The following is a 25,539-nucleotide window of genomic DNA, read 5'->3' on the forward strand; positions in this document are numbered from 1 at the left end:
TTAGATATCTCTCTTCTCTCTCTTCTCTTCTATCTCGGATTCCACATTTGGTCGTGTCATGGGACAGCAACACATTAGGTTCACAAACTCTGACCAACGACCACACACTCTTCCTAACTTCCAACATTGCTCACAAAATTCCATTTTTCCACTTTGACTTTTGTACTTCCAGTCCATGTGGATAAGACATGTACATATCTAATAAGATTTTTGTTATTAAAAATATTATTCTAATTCAAATATTTCTCTTAAGAACATGTTCTATAAATTATTATCAGAGAATCATAGTCCAATTCATGTGTGAAAGATGTTATATATTCTAACACATTTTATATGATTTTAATACTTTTCATTCTTGACTCAATGTGATTCAAAAGTGGTCTTAATCTGAAGAAGGGTTGATTTTTGTAAAAGTATCCTTAAAACAGGGTGCCATCAACTTTTGTAATAAAGTAATATTTTGTAAATTTATTTGAAATATATTACAATATAACAATTAACTGAAATGTATTCCAAATTTATTTTTGTTAGTTTCTTCAAATTTTTTTTTAAAATAAGACATTTTAAATTCTTATAAACGTATAACTGTTTGGTTTTATTTTATTTCTTTAATTTTTTTTTTAAAAATCTTACATTGTTAATCTTTATTATTAAATACAGTTAGTTTAATAATAAAGTAAAATCTTTAATTAAGATAATCAAAATATTTACATTAAATTTAATAAATAATTTAACATAATTTCATATATTTTTCTCAGTTTTCTATTCACTAAGTAAACAATCATTTAATATCAAATTTTGTTTGATAACCAGTCCCCACATAATTTAAAGTTATTAACTTTTGTTTCTCTATTATTTGTTGCATTATTTATGTGGAGTCTGTGAAAGATAAAATTTTCTTCGTAACATGTTCCATACGTAAAGTATTAAATATGTGACATGGGTCTGCACCATCGCACCATACAATTAATGAAAAAACATACCCATGAAGTAGGAAACTGAGAGGAAAATACCCTGCAAGAGGAACACCACCTATTATATATACTCTCATTTAAAATTCATTTTCGTTATGTGTACCTTGAAATTGATGACTTTATTTATCTATGCTATGCTAATCAAACCGCGTTTTTGGTGTTTCACACTTGTTCTTGACAGAGTCACCCCAATACAAGCCTAAATTGCCCTCTTCTTCTTTCCTTCTTCTCTTTTCTCTCTCACTCTTTTCGCCTTCAAAGCTTCCATCTTTTTGCCATTATCATTTCCCTTAGAATTTTATTCTTTCATTCTTCTCTTTTGTAAGCTCAGAGATTGTTGTAAAGTGTTGTTCTTTTTCTGGGTTTTGAAGTTTGTCACTTCCACTCTGAAATTCCACAAGGTGTTTGATGTTGGTACTACCATCATAGGACTTCACAAATATGGTTTTGAGGGTTTCTCTCATTCTGGTTCTCCTTGTGTTACACAGCTCCTGCACTGTGGAATCCATTTTTGAGCATCTCAATCAGAATGATCTCAATGGATCTTCTCTTGCAGCAGTGAAGTTTCCTGATCATGCACACTTCAATGCTGATTCTTCATCCTCGGAAACTGGGTGTAGTTTCTCCAAGTCAGAGAAATTTGAGTCTTCTGTGGGAACCATGACATCCAAAGAAGGCACTGATGGTGAAAACGGAGAAGCTTCTTTGGCAGCAGGACACCACAAGCAATCTGTGAAACTCAATTTGAGACACCACTCAGAGAGCAAAGATGCTGAGCCTAAAAAGTCTGTGGTTGATTCTACAGTCAGAGACTTGAAGAGAATTCAGACCCTTTGCAGAAGGGTCATAGAGAAGAAGAACCAAAACACAATTTCAAGGCTGGAGAAAGCACAGGAGCAGACAAAGAAGTTCTACAAGCCGGAGGCGGCTGCTCCAGCGGCGCCGCCGGAGTATTTCTCCGGTCAGCTTGTAGCAACCTTGGAGTCAGGGGTGAGTCTTGGCTCTGGTGAGTATTTCATGGATGTGTTTGTTGGCACACCTCCTAAGCATTTTTCTCTGATACTTGATACCGGTAGTGATCTTAATTGGATTCAATGTGTTCCTTGTTATGCTTGTTTTGAGCAAAATGGACCGTATTACGATCCTAAGGATTCTAGTTCTTTTAAGAATATAACTTGTCATGATCCAAGGTGCCAATTGGTGTCATCACCAGACCCTCCTCAGCCCTGCAAGGCTGAGACTCAAAGCTGTCCATACTTCTATTGGTATGGGGATAGTTCCAACACAACTGGGGATTTGGCAATTGAAACTTTCACTGTGAATCTCACCACCCCAAAGGGAAAGTCTGAACTGAAGCTTGTTGAGAATGTGATGTTTGGTTGTGGCCATTGGAATAGAGGACTTTTCCATGGTGCTGCAGGATTACTAGGGTTAGGGAGAGGGCCATTGTCATTTGCTACTCAGCTACAATCACTTTATGGCCATTCCTTTTCTTATTGCCTTGTGGATAGAAACAGCAATTCAAGTGTTAGTAGCAAGTTGATATTTGGTGAGGACAAGGAGCTTCTCAGCCACCCCAATTTGAATTTCACTTCTTTTGTTGGTGGCAAAGAGAACCCTGTTGACACCTTTTACTATGTCCAGATAAAGTCTATCATGGTTGGTAGTGAGGTGCTGAAGATTCCAGAGGACACTTGGCATCTGTCAGCACAAGGTGGTGGAGGTACAATTATTGATTCTGGCACCACTTTGACTTACTTTGCTGAACCTGCTTACGAAACAATCAAGGAGGCATTCATGAGGAAAATCAAGGGCTATCAACTCGTTGAAACGTTCCCCCCTCTAAAGCCATGCTACAATGTTTCTGGAGTTGAGAAAATTGAGCTGCCAGAATTTTCAATCTTGTTTGCTGATGGAGCTGTCTGGGATTTCCCTGTGGAGAATTACTTCATCCAGATTGAACCTGAAGATGTTGTTTGCTTGGCTATTTTGGGGACTCCCAGGTCTGCACTTTCCATAATCGGAAACTATCAGCAGCAGAATTTTCACATTCTGTATGATGTGCAGAAATCAAGACTCGGATATGCACCAATGAACTGTGCTGATGTTTGACATCTTTTTTTAGTGGTAAACAAAAATATGTATAGGATGAACATGGCAATTCTTGGGGTTGATTTTTTTTTTTACCTTGGGGTTTTCCCATTGATGAACACTAGAAAGTGATATACACAGAAGACAGAAAAGAAAATCAGGTTTTGTTTCTTCAGGTGGTATAAAAACTAGTCCTAGGTAATTTACAGGAACAAGGTCATTATTACAAACACCAAAGCTTCATTGTTTTGTACACATTTAACTGCATCAATTTTGAGTTCCTTGTCCCTTTCAATTCAATATGATATTGTATCTCTGACTGCCAAGTTTTGTTTACCCATTCTCTGAAGGAAAATTGCTCCTTAACTCAGTTTACAAGAAACATTGTCTCATAATATTAATTTCACTAACTGGCAATACCAACAATTTCTATTTTATGTCTAGATTCTACATTTCAAGCAATGATTTGCTGCAATATTTTCTAGTATTCTACTCTCTTTTCTCTATAATCTGTTTTTTTTTCTTCTTGAATAACTGGTCAAAGGGAATATGGTTGTTTCCAATATCAGCCAGCAATACCATATATTATTCAATGGCTACTCTGTTAGGTATGTGCCACAATTGTTTAACAAAAACAAAGAAAATGAGCATGCAAACAAAGACTTGGTCAGCTTTGTTGGTAGGTATCTCTTTATCACACATTGTGCCATCTTCCTTTATTTATTGCGTTTGGGAATTTCAGGGTACCCTAAAAAAATAACACATGCCTATCTATTTTAAATTTTATAAATGTAATTTTCTCTGCCTATCTATTTTAAAATTTATTAATGTAATTTTTTTCTCTTCCTATCCAATTTAAGTTTTAGTGATGTTACTTCTTCATAGAATACTAATATTGCATAGAAAAGTGCTCCATCTATATAAAGTTTGAATGGGAACCTCAATTTGTATGACTAGTAAAAAGCAAGTTCAATTTATATTTCAAACACCAAAAAAAAAAAAATTCAAATTTATAAAAAAATTATATATATAGTAGTTAGGTGGGTTAGTATCTTTTTTTTTTCCTCTTCTAATAGTTTTATCTACTTTCCTTTTGCTATTAAATTTCTACCCTCACAGCAAAGACTTGTATTATTTGTTCCAAGTTAGTGCAGAAAAGTATCCACACGAAAACCCTATTTTAAAAGGGTTGCGATAATGAGGTGTGAAAAGTGATTGTTCACTAGTGACCTAAATAATTGTGAGTGCATTCAATTGGTCGTGTATTATATGGAGAATAATAATCTTCTTTGACTAGGAAGCATAGTTTTCTCCTTCAAGCAACACTGTTAGAAGCATGTAAGCAAATAGTATAGTTATAGTATTTTTTATTTTATTTTTTTAACTTTTGAGACACGTTTATCAATGAGTTGAGTGAGTCATGAATCAAATCAATTCGTGAACCATGTTTAATGTAAATATGAATAATAGTTAGAATACCCTTTCATTGTGGGATACACGTGAATTGGGAACACACCAAGGACACATCACATGCATCAATAAAAAGGAAACCACCAATTTTAGGGATGAGAAAGGGTCTTTGCATAGTATAGTAGCTATCTACACATAAAATTATTAGTATTTTTTTTTATATTATGAATAACTGTTGAAATATTTATTAATACTGAAAAATAGTGAGCTTCAAATAAAATTATTTTTTTGAATATAAACTTGAGTTAAATTACAATATTAATATTTAAATCCAAATAAAATTTCGCTTTAAAATGTTGGAATAAGTAAAATCTGTCTTTCTAACATTTCGCTTTTTTTAACACGAAAAATACAAATAGGTAAAAAGTAGGGAAATTAAAAAAAATGTAAAAATAAAGAATAAAACACGAATGAATATTAAAAACATTGTCATATTCTTGTGTTTAACTTAAAGTACATATAATTAATTAAGAAACTATAATTATATGTATAAAATATTTATAGCCTAGTTTGTTGATATGTTATAAATATTTTATTATATATATAATCAATTATAATAAACTTTTCCATTATTTTTAAAATAATTTATTACTTTTGGTATTGTATTAATATTAAATTTTAAATATAATAGAATAAATAATTAAAAAAAATATTATAATAATAAGAAAATAAAGTAATTTAATGTTTCATATTTTGTAAGGTAATTTATTTTAATTTGTCTTTCTAAATGTAATTATTTATTTATTAAGATTTTATAATTATTTTTTATTTTAATTTGAAATTATTTAAAATCTAAGTTATATTTTAAAAAATCAATTTTTATATCAAATTTTGTTACAAAATTATGGACAACGAGAGATATCAAATAATTAATTATTATTTTATACGTAAATACTCGACTCACAATAATAATTTAAGACGAATGATATGTATTTAAATATTTTTTAATATTTTATTATATTTTATTTTTAATAGTTAATCTTTTTTCACGTACTCACTTCTCCATTATAGTATGTTTGTTTCAATAGTTTGACCATCTAAAATTCTTTTAACAATTATATTAACTACCAAATATCTTAACATCATCACATAAAACATAATATATATATATATATATATATATATATATATATATATATATATATATATATCTCGAGATTATTCTCCTAAATTATTTTTTTTTTCTCGTACAATGCATGATATCGATAAACAATACAATCACATAAAAACACGGTAAGTGAAAATTTTAAAAATTTGCATATATGCATATATTTACCATACACACTTATTACATTCATATCTCATTATATTTATTAGAAATCAAGGGTATATCTATAAGGAAAAAGAGTACATCTTAATTTTACTTTCGAAAAGCTCATACATTACATTATATCAAAAGATCTGTATTTGTCATACTAGTTTCATTGGTAAACAATAGAAACTCAATTCACTCATGTGACAAAGTAAATTCTTATGACCTACTAAACAATCCTTTTTCATACTACATACCAAGTTATAAAAATTTCCTTCAACTCTTCACCTAATTTGTTTTCATTACCTCCTTCAAAATTCCAAATTTAACACATTACCGAAATATCTCAACATAGTATTTCTTCCCTAGAACTATGTTCACGACACACCATATATTATATCACAACCATATTTCATTCACATATATGCATCTAACTCAATTTTTAAATGTCAATAAATTGCAATCAGTAGCGGATCTTGGCAAAAAATTTTGAGGGAGCCAAAATAATATACTCAAATTATATATTTAATATTTTTGTCACTAATTCAGTGAAAATTAATACATAATTTAATATAGCTATAATTATAACAGAAAATACATATATTTAAATGATATTGTCATTCGTTTTTTCATATTCTTGAACTTATCAAATAATTTAATCATAACTACATTTTTAGCTATTTTTTGTTCAATGTAAATAATCATATTATCTGCAAAATATTCATTTTTCATTTTACTAATATGCACATATCGATTCAAAAGTCATCACAAGCTTTCATTTCATCATTGTTATGTTTATGCGATGAGTAACCTTATTGTCTTGTTCTCATCTTCACTTTTTTTTATCAATTTTAAAAAATAATTTTATTTTTTTATTTTTTTATTATTAATATACCTATTTATAAAACAAGTTTAAGAGTAAAAAGTAATTTATTATAATATAATAAAAAATTGAGAGACATAATTACTAAAAAAAATTATGATAATCAAGTTACAATTAAAAATCCTCTATAAAAAATCACATAATACATTATTTGCTCTTCTATATTCATAAAAAATGAATATACAAAAGGGTAATGAGATAAAAAAAATAGGACTAAATATTAAACAAGTATTGCACTACCAAGTGAGACAAGAGAAATTTTTTTTCCTTTAAGAATAAGAGAAGATATGAAAAAGATGAGGACAAAAATAATGAGTTTCTGTTTAACTTTTTTTTTTCAATAACAAAAGAAATCAAGTAAGAGTAAGAGATAAGTACAACACGTGAAAAAACACAAAAAACAATGTGATGAAAAATAAAAATTATCTTAACAATTTTTTTCTTCATTATATTTAATTTTAGGGTTAAATATGTTTTTAGTCCCTCAAGTTTTAGTGAATTTTGGAATTAATATTTGAGTTAACATTGAAGTAAAAATGTTTCAAACGGTGTAAATAATTCAAATACTATCATGAAATGGGCTTAAAACGTCAGATAAACTTAATAAAATTTGGTTAAAAGGACTAAATTCACGCATTTTTAAAGATGAAGGACTAAATTGGTCAAAAGTTTTGATGAGGGACTAATTCCAAAATTCGCTAAAAATTGAGGGACCAAAAACATATTTAACCCTTAATTTTATCTTGTACTATTTATTAAAATTAAATGTTGTACTTTATAAAAGAAATAAAAAAATACCTAATTTGATTTTTTATTAATTTTCACTGTATTATTATCTAATTTAAAATGATACACATAATTTAAAAAATTTATAAATTAAAAAATTTTTAAAAATTTAAATGCATAAAACTTAAAAAAAAGTTAAAAAAGTTGAGGGGCCGTAGCCCCCGCCCGCTACTTCGTGGCTCCACCACTGATTGCAATTAATCATCAATTACATTAATATTCAAATACAATATATTAGTCAAGTATAATAATTAAAGCGCTTGAGTTTTCAATTAAATTATTTTTTCCAACTAGAGTTGGCTCGCCTAACAACCAATCCTTTACAGTTTTCAATTAATTAAATTTTGTCCAAATAAAGTATATCTCACCCAACAACTCTACATAATTCATAAATTTTGCAAAATATAGAAAGTGATCGAACAAGTTCAAACTAAATGTTTTTTTTTTTCATTTATTATGTTGATCATGGATTGTTTTGTTCTAAAATTACAATAACTTGAATTAATTTGACTCCATTGAAATATTCTAACTTTTCACTACTAAAAAAAACTCTCATTTTGAATTCATTTATTTAAATCAAACAAACTCATGTCAAAGCTCAAACATTTGAACTATATTCAAAAAATACACAATCTATGCATAAAATCAATTATTGTGATTACGTCACCTTTACATATGGATCATTTACCCTAGGGTACTATAAAACCTTAACAAGTTTTTTGTATGTGTTAAGGTTTGTTTACTCAAGCTTAAGCTCACAACTTCTCTATTTTCATAGGGACGTTAAACATTACTTAAAAGACTTTGATCAACATAAGACTTTTGCCTACCCTGAAAAGTCGACAGTCTCTCCTGCATTTGTCGAACCTTCTCTGTGGTTTACTGAAGCAACTCTAGTCCCACTATCAAAGTATCTCTATCCTTATATCAACATAAGGGATTCCTACACGTTGTCTCGTATAAAGTGTCGTAAGGCACCATCCTAATGTTGCCATGAAAACTAATTGAATGTGAATTTCATTAAAGGATGTATCTCATGCCAACTTTCCAAGTGATTCAATAAACATGTTCTCAAAATATCTTCTAAAGATTGAATTTTTCTCTATTGGTTGTTTGTTTGAGATGGTACACATAACTAATCCTTAACCTAGGCCCCAAGGCATCATGTAATGTTTTCCAAAAGTTGAATGAAAACCTTAGATGGTTATATAACACAATGCTAGAAGGTACTCCATGCAATCTCACTGCCTCTGTGATATACAACTAAGCTAGCTTTGACTTGTAGATCTTTAAACTCACTAGTAAGAGATCAACATTCTTCATTAGTTGATCAACAATCACCCAACAATATCATGACCTCTCACTTACTATGATAAATGGGTGTTGAGAATGCAAGGGTGAGTAAGTCCTACATTGGGTAGAAATGAGAAAGTTGAACACCTTATATAAGAAGGAAGACCCGTAACTCATTGCTTTAAGGTTTAGGGTTACAAGTGATGTCAATCCCTTATGTGAGTTGAACTCAGATCTCATTGGTATTGTCTTCCCAATGAATTCTCCCTTCGATAAACCTATCAACAGTATTAGAGACGATGATTAGTCTTGGTGATTAGCTCATACAACTACAATATGGTCAATGTATCGAAAGTATTATTGATAAAAAGTTTAGGTAAGAGTGTCCCATTAAGATGAACAATGATACGAAAAGGGTATTGTGGTTAGGAATGTTTCCACTCGAAGGGGACTGTACCAATGTGGAAGAGACTCACCCTTGAGGGGGGAGACTGCTGAGAATGCAAATGTGAATCTAAGTTCCACATTGGGTAAAGATGAGAAAGTTGAGAATCTTATAAGAAAGAGGACCCATAAACTTATTGCCTTAAGGTTTTGGGTTGGAAGTGATGTCAATCCCTTATGTGGGTTGGACTCGGGTCTCATTGGTGGTGTTGTCTCCTAATGAATTCTCTCTTCGATAGACCCATCAATGATATTAGAGACGATAATTATTCTTGGTGACCGACTCATACAAGTACAATATAGTCCTTGTATCGAAAGTTTTCCTAATAAAAGATTTAAGTGAGTGTGTCCTATCAAGATGAACGACGGTACGTAAGGGGTATTCATGGTTGAGAATGCTTCCGGTCGAGGGGAAATATACCAATGTAGAAGGGACTCATCCTTGATGGGAAGATTGTTGGAAATCCAAGTGTGAGTCTAAGTCCCACATTTGATAGAAATGAGAAAACTGAGCAACATATGAGTTACAATACCCATAAATCCATTGCCTTAATATTTTAGGGTTGAAATGATGTCAATTTGTTATGTCGATTGGACTCATATCTCATTGGTGTGGTGTCTCTCCCAATGAATTCTCCCCTCGAAAAACTCATCAATGGGTAACAAAACTGATAACAATATGTTATCTTTCTTCCCCTAAGACGAGCTTGTATATGGATAATTGTCTCACTTATATATTGTAAATGGGTCTTATCTTGTCTCTATTCAATGTGGGATCTACAACACATCCTCTCACGCTAAGACATGTACATCTAATGCACATAATTAAATATCAGTAGGTGGTTCAATAACGACTTAATAATGGATGACACGATAGGTCCAAAAGTTTGTTAAGATAACTCCTGATACCATATTAAGAAGTGAATTTTAAGTCCAATTCTACCCTGAAAGCATTTTCTTTGATAAAAATTATCCCACTTACATACTTTAAATTAATTTTATTAATAATTGATATGAAATTTTCAACACAGTTATGAACATCCAATAATATTTTTTTGCATATTGATATAACACTTACTTATCGTATCTCCTTTATAGATGCCACTTCTTTTTCTTATGTTTGTTTTTTTAGTTGTATTATTCCAATCTATAAAAGTTTGGTCTGACTTTTTAATGCAGTATGCATATTTTGTAAAGACTTGCACGTTATTTAATACATATTTTTTTTTCATTAAAAAAAAGAGTAAAAAAGAACATAAATTTCATACGCATATTATGATGTATCAAGGTAGAATGCAAATGTATCCATATAGAGGTTGTGACCATCGAAACCTTTTTAAATTCCAAGTTTTATAGTTTATTCTCAAATTCTTTTATAGAAAAAGCATACTTAAATTCCTTATAATATATTTCCCTGATCATGACCCTCCAATACAAAATTCTTCTATTTTATCCGTTACCTTATACAATCCAAATGAGGGTTGCATCATATTACATAATACAACAAACGGTTGGTGGAAACCCCAATTCTATTTAACAACTAAGGAGAGAAAGAGATTGAAGAACCATAAATATAAATATAATAAGTGATACATAATATTATAGAAAAAAGAGACATAGAAATAATAATAAGAAATTTATAATCAGCGTGTGTTTACAAATCATTGGCGTAGATAACCATATTGTCAAATTCCAGGCATATAGTTGACATTTTCCATTTATTTTTATTACCTTCTAAATCTTTGGTAATGTACGTGGTAATATTGTTATGACCAACACAACTTTGTGTAGTATTCTATATTTGTTATTCTCACACATTATATATATATATATATATATATATATATATATATATATATATATATATATAATATTTCACACATTAGAAAAAAAATTCTGAAAAATAATAATATTATGTTTTTTTTCACTATTAAAAATTATATATTTTCTGTCAATTTTCTTTTGAAATTCTTTTCTTAGAAAACATTTACATATTTTGTAATGAATAATGGTTTTCAAAAAATTTACTAATAACTTTTTTGCAAAATACTTTTTACAAAATGTTTTTTTAGAAAATTTTGTAAGAAATACTTACAAATTTTATAATTTTGTAGGAAATTATTATCCACGAAAGAATTAACTACCAATTAAAATTCGTAAGAAAAATAGTATAAAGAAATCTTTTCTTACAAAATTTTATAACAAATTTGCAAAAAAAAAAATATTACAAAATATGAAAAATTCTAGTAATGTTTCACTACTTATTTTACTTATTTTTGTGATGTCAAATTACTTTAAATAAATTTTTTACCAAAAATGGTATTTTTAGTTTTTTCCCAACATACAGTAATAGTAACAACATAATTTTAATATTTTATTTCTATCTTCCAAATGGAGTGAATAATTTATTTGAGATTTTAATCAGCAAATATTACGGGGCTTACATATTTTAGGTCAAGATAACAACTTATGCTAGTTGGGCCAAAAATCCAATGATATGTGTTCTTTTAACAAAAGCAAAATGTATTATTTTTCACATTTTTTAAATAACCAAATATAACAAAATTGGCATTATATTGTTCTATATCATTGTAATCAATCTACCAAACACCATAAACAATGTCTCACACCTTTAAAATATACTCTAATTTCAGTCGTTGTGATATATGTAAAAACACACCCCGAAATTAGTAAAAAGTATTCAATAACTTCAAGGGGTGCAGGAAGAAAAAACATGAAGAAACAGGGCCGTACAAAATTACTCACGAATTGGAGCCCAAAATGCACATCTTGGGTTTTTGTTTTCCTTTCACAACGTTGACCAAAAACGCAGCTAAACTCACCCTTCGGTTTAGGGTTTTGCAGTTTATGTTTATGCACAGAAAAAATACCTGCAACTGAGACAACACTAAGCAGTTGCAACCATGGTCACCTTCAGGGTAATCTTGTCATGGATTTTCCACCATTTTCCTATTTTCTAACTTTGCAACCGTTCTATATATTCTTTCAATTCCTTGCAAAATGGGACTTTTTCTGATTTTTTACTAAAAGAATTTATATTTTGAATTAGTTTTTGTTTTCTAGTTGATTTCGTTTTTCTGGTGCTTTGAAGAGTTTATAATGGGTGACACTTTATTTTGTTTTTCTTTGTTTGGGTTTTATTGAATCAGTTTCACCAGTACCAAGTTGTGGGGAGAGCTCTTCCCACTGAAACTGATGTGCATCCAAAGATCTACAGAATGAAACTCTGGGCCACCAATGAGGTCCGTGCCAAATCTAAGTTCTGGTATGTGACAACCTTAACTTCTGTATCTGTTTGATGATGGAATTGTGTGAAAATGCTGAAAAAACATGGGAATTTTCAACCTTAGACTTTATCTGTGTTTATGGCTGGAAGGGTTGCACCATTGATAGACACGGATAGTGCATTTTGGTTTGTTGAAAAGATATGCATAGATGCTTTTAATGAAGTTTTCTGATTGGCATAATTCACATGGAATGTTATTGTGGTGTGGACTTCATAGGTCTTGTAATTAATTCCTTTTAATTCCTCACCCTTCACATCAAAGAATAATTTTATTCCAAATTCCACCCACACAGTTGTAGCTTGTAATCGCTGTTTCATTTTCTGGATAGTAATCAATGCAGCATACATAAAAACTGTGAAACTGTTTGTGAAAGGCATGACCAGTGACCATATCTCTTTTTTCCTTTTAATTTTTGCAGGTATTTCTTGAGAAAGCTAAAGAAGGTCAAGAAAAGCAACGGGCAAATGCTAGCCATCAATGAGGTAATTCTGAATTGACCCAATATATTCCTTATCACATAACACTGGTTATGGCAGCAGGTTGCAAACAAGCTTTATTTCTACTTGAAGCTTGTACCTTCTTTCAGTGCTTTTGTTAATTTTTTCTCTATAAAAAAATCACTTGGTGCATATAACTTCAGCTTGGAAACCTGTCATCCCAAGGACAAATTAGGATGATACAAAGACTATACGTTGTAAGACTGGTAAAATTACTTTGGCTTAGGCAAAGTAATTTTTGCTTGACTATCTTCTTATGTTGAACGCATTGCACGACTCTTCTCTCTCATTCAATGAAGAACTCTAATGAATTGGAAGTTCTTAGAGTTCTTGGGGATCTGTTTACTTTGTTATTAAGTTACTAGGCATCTTTTAAGTCCTTATGTTTCTTTACCGATATTTAATTTTAGATACCAGTCTCTGTAGTGGTTGGAAAATCGTGTGAAATTATAAAAATTGTAAAACCTGTGTGAAGAGAGGATGTTTTTAAGCCTGAAACTTGTGAAATATTTGTTAAATCAAGATTGTAACTGACTTTTTTTTTTCATAGTCCCCCTGCCTCAGTTGTTTGATATACATATAGAGGATATGGTCAGATACTAGGAAATCTTGGTAGGGAAAAAATATTGAAGTTTGGACACAGGTTGATCACAGTATTGTGTGCTTCATGTAACATGTACTGTAGGATTTACCTTAACTTTGCTATGCAAAAGAGTACTTGTAGATGATTTGTTTTCCTGTTTTTAGCTTTTGTATTCTAGGCTCCAAAAGCAGACAGCGATGTATATTTTTCCTTATGCCAATTGCAGATTTTTGAGAAAAATCCTACCAAGATCAAGAACTATGGAATTTGGCTGCGATATCAGAGCCGAACCGGTTATCACAACATGTACAAGGAATACCGAGATACTACTCTGAACGGTGCTGTTGAACAAATGTACAACGAAATGGCATCTCGTCATAGAGTGAGGAGTCCATGCATCCAGATTATTAAGACTGCCACCATTCCAGCCAAACTTTGCAAAAGGGAGAGCACCAAGCAATTCCTCAACTCCAAAATCAAGTTCCCTTTGGTGTTCAAGAAGGTTAGGCCCCCAACTAGGAAGCTCAAAACAACGTACAAGGCATCCAAGCCGAACCTGTTCATGTAATTCTCAGTCTGTCACATTTTCTACTTTTCATCTTGAGGCTGCTTGATTCATTAGAAACATAAGAGAGCATAGAGAAGGTAATCACATAGCAACAACTTCATTTCCTGCTACCACAGATTGCTTGTGTTCTTATTTTTGAATATTTTTTCTGAGCCCTTGTTTTGCTCATCTCCATGAATCTGATCAGGATTGGTTCAAATCAAGTGTTTCAATTCTATTATGAATGCTGGTTTTTCATTTCTTATTTAATTTTTCCCTTCTAGTGACTGAGGAGTATTTTCGAACATATGATGAGCAAATTACAAGAGAAAAGTTTCACTCAAATCACAAGGAACTTCGGTTGTTCTCCAATAATAATGCCTATTTTTTTCCCCTTATTATCAAATAATATCCTTTAGATGATTTTTCAGAATGTTTAAAAATCATCCACAATGTGTAAAAGCTGTTTGATCTTTTTATAAGCTTTATCTTCTGTTTTTATACTACCTGATTTTCAAGCCACATGAGATATTGGTATAAAACATATAGTGAATAACTTACCTGTTGCGGCCATGAAATGAATAATTTTGGTTAACTCTTAATTGGAGTTGTCTAAATAAGCTTGAGTCGAGTTGGAGGCTAATAGGATGATGACTTCAATGTTAATTATAAGTTTTTAGAAAACTATTTGATTAAAAAACACTTTTGTATTATAATTTATATAATAACTTTATCAATATGACTTAAATTTTAAAAAGGAATGTTTTATTTTTAATTTTTTTAAGAGCGTGCAAAATGATTTGGTTTGGTGGTCTGTTAGTCTATCAGATAAAGTTAAAAAATTGTAAATTATTTACATTGAACTAAAACAAATTTATTACGTGATATATATAAGTCGACAAAAAGCAAAAATGTTTTATTTAAAATACGAATTGGGTTGGTTAGCAACATTTATTTGGCACACCCCACTGCAATCTAAATACAAAATTAATGATAGGGATTAGAATATAACATGGAAAATAAAATTCATCTTAACTAAACTTATCAATAAAGTATTATGTACAGGTGTATTTTCTTTTAACTTATTTCAATTGTATTAATTTACTGGTGAATACAATTTTAAAGGTTTAAATTTTTTGGACTTAGTTTGTTCATGGTTTCTTAGATTGAAAATCAATCTAACTGCAAATTTTTTAAAAATATTTTAGTTCCATAACGATGTTGCACAGATTGACCGGAATGTTTTACTTTTAAATTATAAGGACTGAAACATTAATTTAAAAATTAAAACTAGTTTGAGACCCGTGCGTACGCACGGGTCGGTCTTTTTTTTAATTACCATATTATATTTTTATTACTAAAAGTTTGTTATTAGAATAATGATTTGGTTTAAAAAAATTGTATCATAATTGTTAAAATAATAGTAATTATGTAAAAAACAGTAGTTAAAAAATAGTAAATATGTACAAAATTAATTTATGAATCCGTTAGTTATTTAAAATTTCGTTGATACATAATTATATGAATTGAGCAGGTTTTTTATTTCATAATTACATCTTGAATTCTCTTAGAAATGGAGTTACTATAAATAAAATTACGTATAATTTGTCTTAGACTATCGAGTATTATAATGTTTTGGGATTTAGATTGAATACTAAATGAAACTTACCGAAATAATAATCTTTTATATATAATTGATATTAAAAGATTCTAAGTTTTGTTGTGATTGTTTGTACTCTTTAAAGAAATAATAATAGTTAGATTATCCAGTTTTATATTTTGGATATAGTAGTTATACAAACCAAATACATTGTAATCAAAATGAATTCGTTTAAAACATAATATTCATATTAAAGGGTAGTGCATAAAAATTGGAGGGGTGAACTTATAAAAGTCTATACGGTTGTGTTGGATAGTAGGGTGCACATTAATGGTTTAACTTAAATGTTTCTTGGTTTCTATACATTCGTTAGGTTAGCCGCTGTTTGTGAAAACATGTGGATTCCATGACACAATTTGGCATACTCTGTGAAGAAGAGTTGTGGCAGGTAATTTTCATATTTACTTCAATAATTGATATGTTTAGTTTGTTTCACAACTCACAATTGCTGTTTTTGCTGTTTTTCAATAAATCTAATAATTGCTCATTCTGTTTTTTGTTTTTTTTTATTGTTGAGTAGATCTGCAGATGTTTATAACCATTTTCTAAATGATATTAGCAAAATTGTTGTATTACATATTAATTATAATTATTCTGAGCAAAGATAGTTATGTACTGGTTAAGATAAATAGTTATGATATGTAAGACATTATAAATTTCATTAATTTTAATCGAAGATTTATATTTAATAGATTTAAAAAAGTAATGATTAGTGTTTGAAGTTATCCTAAGTGTGTACAAAAAGATTTAATGTGTTGTTGGTTTGAGATGAAGCTAAGATGGATTTTCGGTGGCAATTGCATTCTGAAACAAAAGAAATATATATATATATATATATATATATATATATATATATATTAGTCATACTGAGAGAAAATATTGCAGATGAGGATGTGTGGAAATGTAAAACTGATGATGTAATTGGTGATTTACGAATATGTAGCAAGTACAAAATATTAATAACATTAACCAAATAAGGTTTCAAATGACATATTACAGTTTATAAGTAGTTAAGACCTTAGTTACTACAAATTCTGAAAAACCTCTTTAAAAACTACATTAGTTGTAAAATTGAGAGGTCTTTTCTCTTTGTCGTGAATTAGTATTTTCAACCCAGATTTGCTTTGAACTCTAGACACAGCCACATATAGTTGACCGTGGCTGAAAACTGGTGACGGTAGGTACAGTCCTACTGATGCTAGAGATTGACCTTGTGATTTGTTTATTGTCATGGCATAGGATAATATTACTGGAAATTGTCTTCTAATAAGCTTGAAAGGCCATGGTGATTGTGATGGTGACATAGACATTCGAGGAATATATACTTCATTACCTGATTTACTTCCTGTGATAATTTTTGCTCCAATAACATGATTTGCTAGTCTGGTTACAACCAATGTGCTTCCATTACACAAACCTTCAGATTGATCCAAATTCCTCAAAAGCATGATGGGTGCCCCAATCTTCAATTTGATACTATGGTTTGGCAAACCTGATGTATTCAATGAGTTCAGAAATTCTGGTGTAATATGCTCATATGCATCAAATTCTGTTTGGTCTGAGTTGTCAATGCTATCAGAGCTAACATATTCTTTTTCTTCACCTATAAAGGTTCATACAATTTACGTCATATAATAAAAGTGTTGATATATTTATATAAAGTATATGCAATACTTAATTAATGTACATATCATACCTGGAATCAAAGACAAAACATAATCATTAATTTCATTAACAGTCTCAATTCTACTGGCTAAGATAGCTCTCGATTGTAGAAACTTATCATTTGAGTAGTTTTGTGCTAGCAATGGGTATGTGCTCTTCACTATAGCTTCAATAGGGTCATTGAACTCTAATATCAAGAATTCTGATGGTATGTGTATCTCTACTACACCATCATTTGGTTCAGATAAATTGCCATCTCCTAGTTTTATTATCCAATCTGAAAACTCTTTAATTGTAGTATCATTCAGACTTTGTGATTCCCCTTGTGCTAAACACATGTTTTTTGTCAAAGTTAATATCTGACAATGATCCCATAGGTAAGAAGAATTAATTGTCGCATGAACAATATCAGATCTGCTCCCTCTTGGAATCACTGGGAGAATCTGCCTGAAGTCTCCTCCAAAAACAATTACTTTGCCACCAAAGATCGTGTTAGATTTATTTTCTGTCCTCATTATGTCGCACATAGTTTTGTCCAATGCTTCAAAACAATATTTGTGCGCCATTGGTGCTTCATCCCAAATTATCAAATCAGCTTTCTTTAACAATTGTGAGAGATCTGATCCTTGTAAAACATTACAAACTGAGTTCTCTAGTGTAGGGACTGGAATTTTAAATTTTGAATGTGCTGTTCTTCCTCCAAGAAGCAATAATGAAGCTATTCCACTTGATGCCACAGCTAAAACTATCTTGCGTTCAGCACGTAAGGCAGCTGATAATGTTTTCCACATGAAAGTTTTTCCTGTTCCTCCGTATCCATACAGAAAGAACATTCCGCCTTTATTATTCTTGACAACCAACATTATTGTATCAAATATTTTTCTTTGTTCATCTAGGAAAATAAAAATATAGTATATGAGCTACGATGAATTTAATATTCTGACCTTAAAGACGAAATTTGACATTTTTAAGATATAGAAGAAATTACCTGTCAAACATTTGTAGTTTGATTGAAACAATTGTTGTTGCTCAATTACATTATAATCAAGTTCTGCATATATCAATCTGTTTCCTGACAGAGTTTGAACAAAGTTATTTGGGTACGGCATACATGGGTAGTCCTTTAAGCTCTTTCTATTTGTTTGCAACAACTTCTCTATTTCCACCAAAGTTAAATTTTGTAACTGGTCACTGCTTAAATTCAGTTCTGAAAAAAAGAATGTATTTCAATAGTCATGCAATACTTTATAAGATGACTTATATGCTATATGAATATATTGTACCTGGTATTCCAGCCATTTTCCTTTCATTGTATAGAATTCCATCAGCAAGATATTCCCAGGTTTTGTTACACACATCTTCTGGTTTATTAACACTATTAGATAAAAGAATTGTCACAAACAACTTTCTTAAGAAATGTCCAGAACCCCAATCCTTGGCCTCCTTAATAGCTTGTATGTATTCTAAGTCATCTGCTAAAAATCCTGATGCAAAGCAGGCTTCCTTGAATGTTGGGTATATTACATTGTCGATCGTTCTTATGTCTGCGTAGCAGCAAGGGCCTTTTACAACTGTTAACATCCTCCTCAAATAAAAAAGCTCTCCTGTACTTGGTGGTACCCATATCAATCTCCCAATTGTGTTTCCTTGCTTCCTCGGTTTCCAACGTCTATCTTTCTTTACATAAACAAATTTAGAAACAAATTGAGCATATGTTAATTTTTTAGCCTCTGGAAATGTCTTGTTACATTCCATCCAACTTGTGAACATTGATTCTGTAATACTTGGTTGACCCACTATTTCTTCAATATCATCATCATCTTTGAAATATATGGACTGCTCTCCAAGTAGATGGAAAAATAACCTTTCTACAGCTGGGTTTCTTCCATGAATCGGAAATGAAAATATTCTCCAACATGCTTCACATGGGGAGATATATCTGCAGTCAAGATATTGTTTGACTTCATCTCTATCTTCAACTGTTTGAGACATATCATGATGATTAGGAACTATAGCCGCTGTTATCCTGTCATATCCTTTGTTGATGTATTTAAATAAGTACTTTATTGAAGTACTTCTGTTTCACCATTCAACATTGATATGTGCTTGATACTTTAATAATAACTTCGGATTGTAAGGAACGACATAACGATTATCCAATGAAATATCATTCTTAGTAACACTAACACCATTGTCCCTTCTTTTGTAATGTGCAAACCCATCTTCATCTATAACAGTCATGGGTTGAAATTTTTTTGGATAGAATCGTGAGCATACTCCGTTCTTCATGCATGGAGATGATTTTTTGGCTATTCCACATGGTCCATGAATCATGTGATCCTTGACACAATTGTACAACAATGTGTTCATTACAGGACATGGTATCTCAGCTGAGATAACTTTGTCTATATCAGTCGCAGTAGGATATTTGCTTGTTGGATGTAGGAAAAGTAATAAATGTGCATGAGGTAGTCCGCGCTTTTGGAACTCAATAGTGTACATATCTGCAAAAGAAAAAAAATAATATTTATTGTTATCATAGTCAATTATAAATTGTAACAACAATTCTATGAACACACAATCATGATACCTACATCCAACTGCCCTCCCTAACAAATCTTTTTTGGTTAAGTCCTCCAATAGTTGTTCAAATTTAATCCTAAAAATTCTTGAAACTATATCTGGTCTATCTGATGCTGCGAGACTTAAATCACTCAATAATCTTGTTATTTCTGGCCATTTAGGATTACATGTAAAGGTAACAAAAAAATCCGGAAAACCTAGATAACTGCAAATGGCCATTCCATCAAAGTACAATTGATCCATAAATCGTCTACCACCAACAAAACTTGAAGGCAACACTATTCTTTTTCCTTTGCTTGCCCCTTCCTTTTCTGAATTCGAACTTCGGTCAGAGAGATTGTTGTATTTGTCAACTCTTAACTTTGATTGATTGTTCCTTATAAAAGATAGTCGTTTTGACTCTATCATGGTATAACCGTCTACCACAAATTGTTGAAACAACCTTCTAGATCTCAATATAGTACTGGCTTCTATTTGTCTTGTTTGGATACGAAAACAAAACCATTCTCTTATTGTTAGTCGATTCCTTTTGCTAGCTCTTGAAGGTAATGTTTCCCGATGAATCACATCTTGCCTATATCCATCCTCACCATAAGGAAATAGTAATGGATATTGAAATCCTAAGTAACTTGTATGCAATTCATTTATTCTTTGCAATTTACCACTTCTATTTTCCATAATAATATCTCTTGGAGAAGCGGAGTCAACATCACCTACAATTAGTGCTGCTACCTCTGCTACTGTAGGGATATTATAAATACGTCCATCTTTAGTCCTATCTGCAATCAATCTCAGCTTAAGATCATCAAAAGGTTTGTGTTTGTATCTATCTCTTGCCATTCTAAAAGATTTAGCATGTACATTGTGTGTATCCAACATCTCTGTTAGTTTTGTGACAATTTCAACATCAACATTGTTCTGATTCCTACAATCGTAAAAAAAGTATAGATGAGTAACTATAAATTGTGTAATTATAATAATGAATGATAGTTATGTATATTTCAACATATGTGCTAAAACTAAATCTGACCTGGAAGATTGAATTCTGTTATGTATTTCATTGTCAGTGTCATAAATATAAAGTTGTGCAAATTTAGGTACTGCACCAATTGGTGGTAGAAGGCTTCCAATTCTATGACATGATTGTCCTTGTATTCTAAGATTTGGTGGCCCCTGACCATTGTTTATTGACCTATCTATCTTTGCTCCAGGAGAAGTAAATGCGAATATCATGTTGTATGTTCTAATATTTTGCTGGTATCTTTTGCTCTGTGTTGAAGTCATATCAGTCAGAAGCTCATGTAGTATAGGTGGAGCTTCTTTTAGCAGTGGTAATTCAACTTTTCCATCCCCACAACAAAGTTGAAACCTTGGATTATTTGTATTTATATTTTTTCTTATTCTTTCAGGATACCACATCTTCGCTTTACAATGCTGACACTGGTACAGAGGATCACCTATATCTTCATAACCCTTATAAAGGTAAAAGTGTAATCAGTATATGAAGTTATATAAATGTAATTTGGGAGAAATAAGGATGCCATCTTGTCTTACATACGAATCCAGTCCTGTTTGTAGATCTTCATCTCCAAGTAGTTCATCATTATCAGGCATGAAATTTGAATGTTGTGGTACATCTTCATATAAAAAACATAAACATATTCAAAATTGGTTAACTATAAAGAGATGACATCAATTTATTGTTGTAATTAAGTAAGAAATTGAATAAACCTTGTGGATTGGTATGTGATGTATTATAATATTCTTGAGGCGGTTTGGTATATGATTGATGAACTGCTTCAAACTTATCCATCAGATTTTGCCTATGTGAAAGGTTTTGGGAAATTGTTGAACATTGGATTGCATTTGCTGACTGACATGTATTTTTAGTATGACATGGATCCATTGAGTTAGTTTCTCCCATGTACTGATTTAACACGCGAAATGTAACATCTAACAGTGGTGTGTACTGTCTTCTTTTGTCTACAGGGTGAACTTCTTCATCCTCAGGTACGATGTTTCTAACTCTTGTTCTTTTCTGAGCAATGATATTTTTTCGTTTCAATCTTGCTGTTACAAATTTTTCATTGCTTTTTCTACTTTCTTCTTCCATATGTACATAAGAGGGTGGATACAAACTGAAATGATAAACATATAATATGTGAGTATGTCATCAAAGCTTTACTACGTCGAATGAATCTCTAAATAACTCCTACAATAATCTCAACATGTCAAATATGAAGCTTATTGTAAATTCTCTATTAAACTGCATTCCCAAATATTGAAAAAGATAGAATCGAAAATACTAAACTAAAGATCAAAACAAAACTTTTCATATACTTTGCCAGTATATTCTCCAATTTTTTTCATAATTATGAGTAAAAAGTTTTGTTGGCTTAAAGGCAAAAACAATGATAGCATAAATTCCGAATGAATTTTCGATACATTATCCAAAAATTTTGAAAAGTTCAAATGTTTTATACATGAAAGAAAATATCTTGAATGGAAACATGTATATTTCAAAAAAGTATTCAGGTTAACCTCTTATTTTATGATCTTGTAGTAGTGCACCGATGATGTTGTAGTAGTGCACTGGAGAACTCTATTCAGCCCTTTTCCTCAAAGCTCCGTTCAATCTTTCTATCATTCGTAACACGAAGCTGATAATTTTTTTTACAGATAACAGTTCATATTATTTGGCTGGTATTTTAAGTGGTAACTCAACCTTTTTCATAGAAAGATAACTTAATAGAGATATTTTTTCTGGCATGAGGAAATATTTTCAAAAGCGCGGCAATCTAAAATGAGATAATTTCTTGGATATTCGAGAATTTCATTACAGAATTTAATTGTGATTGTATTGATGTTACTTTTATGACTTACTGATGTTACTACAACTTGTCATAATTATTACAATTGAAGAAAATAATTAACTAAATTTGCATTAATACATACCTAATATATATATATATATATATATATATATATATATATATATATATATTGTTGAAGTATGCCACATTTGTCATTCATTGATCACACTTTAACGTTTTAATTGTTCTTATAAGAGAGAATTATATATTATTAGTTTTCTCCTTTTTGTAAAGGATTCCTAGACATAAAATAAAACATTAATCAATTAATACAATGAGTACACGGCATCAATTAATACAATAAGTACACGGCGTTAAAATTAATAAGACTCAGGTTTATAATTAGATCTTATTTCTTTTTGACAATAAAAGCTCAAAAAGTCTAAAATATGAAAATAAGATTAAAAAAATCACTGAAATAACATATAGAACATTAAAATTTTTTCATACTTTTACAAAGACTCATAAAAGAAAATATGGAAATATAATAAAATATGAAGTCAATATATATTACTATTATTTCTCTTCGTATGTAATTCTTACAAATCTAAAATGAGTATTGATTTGGACAAATTATATTCACTTGGACAAATTATATTGTTCTACTCATGGAGTTGGGTCATTCCTAATCACTAATTATAGTAATACAGATGAGAAGATTCCAAAATACATTATAAGTTGGTAAAGCTCGGGACAATATTACATCATCCTTTCACCTATCCTTCTCTATTTTAATAGCCATGGAAATTTTGCTTGTACATAATTGGGTTGAGTGAACTTCCTCTGATATTTGGTCATCATTTCTAACCTCAGTACACAATCTTTTAGTCCGTGTTAAACAGAGAACCTCTGGATCATGATTTGTTGTTACTGATAAACTATGCTGCAATATATAATACAATAGCAATATAAGTATAACTGACCAATTTCTCAAAGTTACCCTGTTGGGAAAGTATATTTATATAACTATACTTATAATACAACTATCTGTGTGTGCTCCTAAATCAATAATAGCTATTGCACTGCATTCAACATTCTATCCACACCAAAAATATGAGTTCATAAAATTTGTTATTTCTTGATTGTATTCTGACCTTAAATATAATAGTACAATCTAACAACACATTCAAGTCATCCGGAAAACATATCGATCATCTTCTCCATCCTAAATACGAAACCGGCCATTGTCCTAAAATATTAAATATATTAGACAATCCATTCATAACCAAAGAAATATAAATCATCCATTACCTGAAGGAGGTTTGATTTTTGCTTCAGTCAAAATAATGGCCATTGCTTCAGGTTTTGTTTTACAGTTCCAATTACTCAAAAAGTTTGTGGCAAAGTTATCCCACAACGCATAAGAAAAAAAAATTATAAGTAAGAAAAAAAGTTTGGATGTTGTTGTGGTGGTGTCTTACAATATTGGAAGAAACAAAGACGCAAAGACTAACATGCAATAAAAACATTGACCCAACAAATTTGAACCGTCACCATTCCTTATATAAACCCAGAACAACGGAAAATTAAATGAAAATTTCAGTAACCTAACATTTTTACCTTTGCACTTGAGGGTGGTGGACAGAAATAAGAACCTATGTACTGGGAAGGAAACCAAATACAGAAACTCAAATGAAAAGCATCAAATAAATGCACACAGGGACTGAAAGCAGCGACTTAACGTCAATCACATACATCATATACATACACAGTACTCCCGCCAAACAAAACAAAATAAAAAGACATTAAAACCATCACAGACAAAAACTGCAAAGAAGAAACTATGGGTTGTTTGGAAATTTCAATGTTGTGTCAGATTGAAAAAAATTAAAAAGGTAAAATAAAAGAAAGTATAAAAGATATCACAAACCACATCAAAATGACAAAATAACCATCGAAATGGACAGCTGTCAACGAAATAATAATGGGTATTCCGGTCTTTTCAATTGTACATTGTTTTCTTATAGTTATAGTAGATTAACTTATTTCAAAGACAAATTATGTTATCTTTTTAGTATGAGCACAAAATGATCAAAGTAGTGGTAGATCTCTTGATGTTAGTAAGATAATTTAACTCGGGTGCTTCTTTCTTGATGTACTTCTATTTTTTCTTCCTGCACCATTATAAAGTATTATATTTCCATTTTACCTTTCATTAAAAATATATCAAAACTCTTAATCGTTTTTATCTGCGATTTGAGCCCCTCCTCCATGCCAATGTCAACACCGAAGAGAAGAAGGAAAATAACAAAATAGTAGGGATGACTCCTTCGCTACAATTATCATATCTTCTCTCCTCTACACTTTTCCTGAAGTTATTTATAAATTTAGAAATATTTTTGGAATATCTCTTTCGAAAAAATATTTTTAAATTTTGGATTGAGAGTTCCCAAAGTTATTTTTAGATTCAAAAATAATTTTGAAAACACAAAATTCAGAAAATATAAAAAAAAAATCAGAACACTCGTTTTTGAAGTTTTTATTTTCTTTCAAAATACATGTTTTGAAAGGTATTTCAAGATTTGAAAATATCTTCTACAATCTAAAACTGAAACAGTCATTTTGAAATATAAAATAAATTCTGGAATGAGTGTTTAGGAAAGTATTTCGAGAATGAGTGTTTCAAAAGA

General features: G+C 30.5%; 2 protein-coding genes and 1 pseudogene across 2 annotated transcripts; 2 read left to right on the forward strand and 1 right to left on the reverse strand.

The window, feature by feature from the left end:
* The first annotated feature begins 1,140 nt into the window (after nt 1-1,140).
* LOC114187701 (aspartyl protease family protein 2-like) lies at nt 1,141-3,365 on the forward strand. The gene has a single exon (XM_028076019.2). The coding sequence runs from the start codon at nt 1,416-1,418 to the stop codon at nt 3,084-3,086; it is 1,671 nt and encodes a 556-aa protein (XP_027931820.1). The 5' UTR covers nt 1,141-1,415; the 3' UTR covers nt 3,087-3,365.
* An 8,612-nt stretch (nt 3,366-11,977) lies between these two features.
* LOC114187702 (large ribosomal subunit protein eL20-like) lies at nt 11,978-14,398 on the forward strand. Its single transcript, XM_028076020.2, has 4 exons — nt 11,978-12,132; nt 12,364-12,479; nt 12,920-12,983; nt 13,808-14,398. The coding sequence occupies exons 1-4, from the start codon at nt 12,118-12,120 to the stop codon at nt 14,147-14,149; spliced, it is 537 nt and encodes a 178-aa protein (XP_027931821.1). The 5' UTR covers nt 11,978-12,117; the 3' UTR covers nt 14,150-14,398.
* A 2,415-nt stretch (nt 14,399-16,813) lies between these two features.
* LOC114188453 (uncharacterized) lies at nt 16,814-24,203 on the reverse strand (annotated as a pseudogene).
* Between the last annotated feature and the right edge of the window lie 1,336 nt (nt 24,204-25,539).

Source organism: Vigna unguiculata, chromosome 6, assembly GCF_037176805.1.
Source record: "Vigna unguiculata cultivar grain cowpea cultivar isolate G323 ecotype 2 chromosome 6, ASM3717680v1, whole genome shotgun sequence".
Lineage (NCBI taxonomy): Eukaryota > Viridiplantae > Streptophyta > Magnoliopsida > Fabales > Fabaceae > Vigna > Vigna unguiculata.

Excerpts from the sequence above, each read along its gene's own strand:
- LOC114187702 (XM_028076020.2), top strand. Across the intron at positions 12,480-12,919 it reads CGTGCCAAATCTAAGTTCTG|GTATTTCTTGAGAAAGCTAA; the intron begins GTATGTGACAAC and ends TAATTTTTGCAG. Across the intron at positions 12,984-13,807 it reads AAATGCTAGCCATCAATGAG|ATTTTTGAGAAAAATCCTAC; the intron begins GTAATTCTGAAT and ends TGCCAATTGCAG.
- LOC114187701 (XM_028076019.2), top strand. The coding sequence starts at position 1,416 with ATGGTTTTGAGGGTTTCTCTCATTCTGGTTCTCCTTGTGTTACACAGC.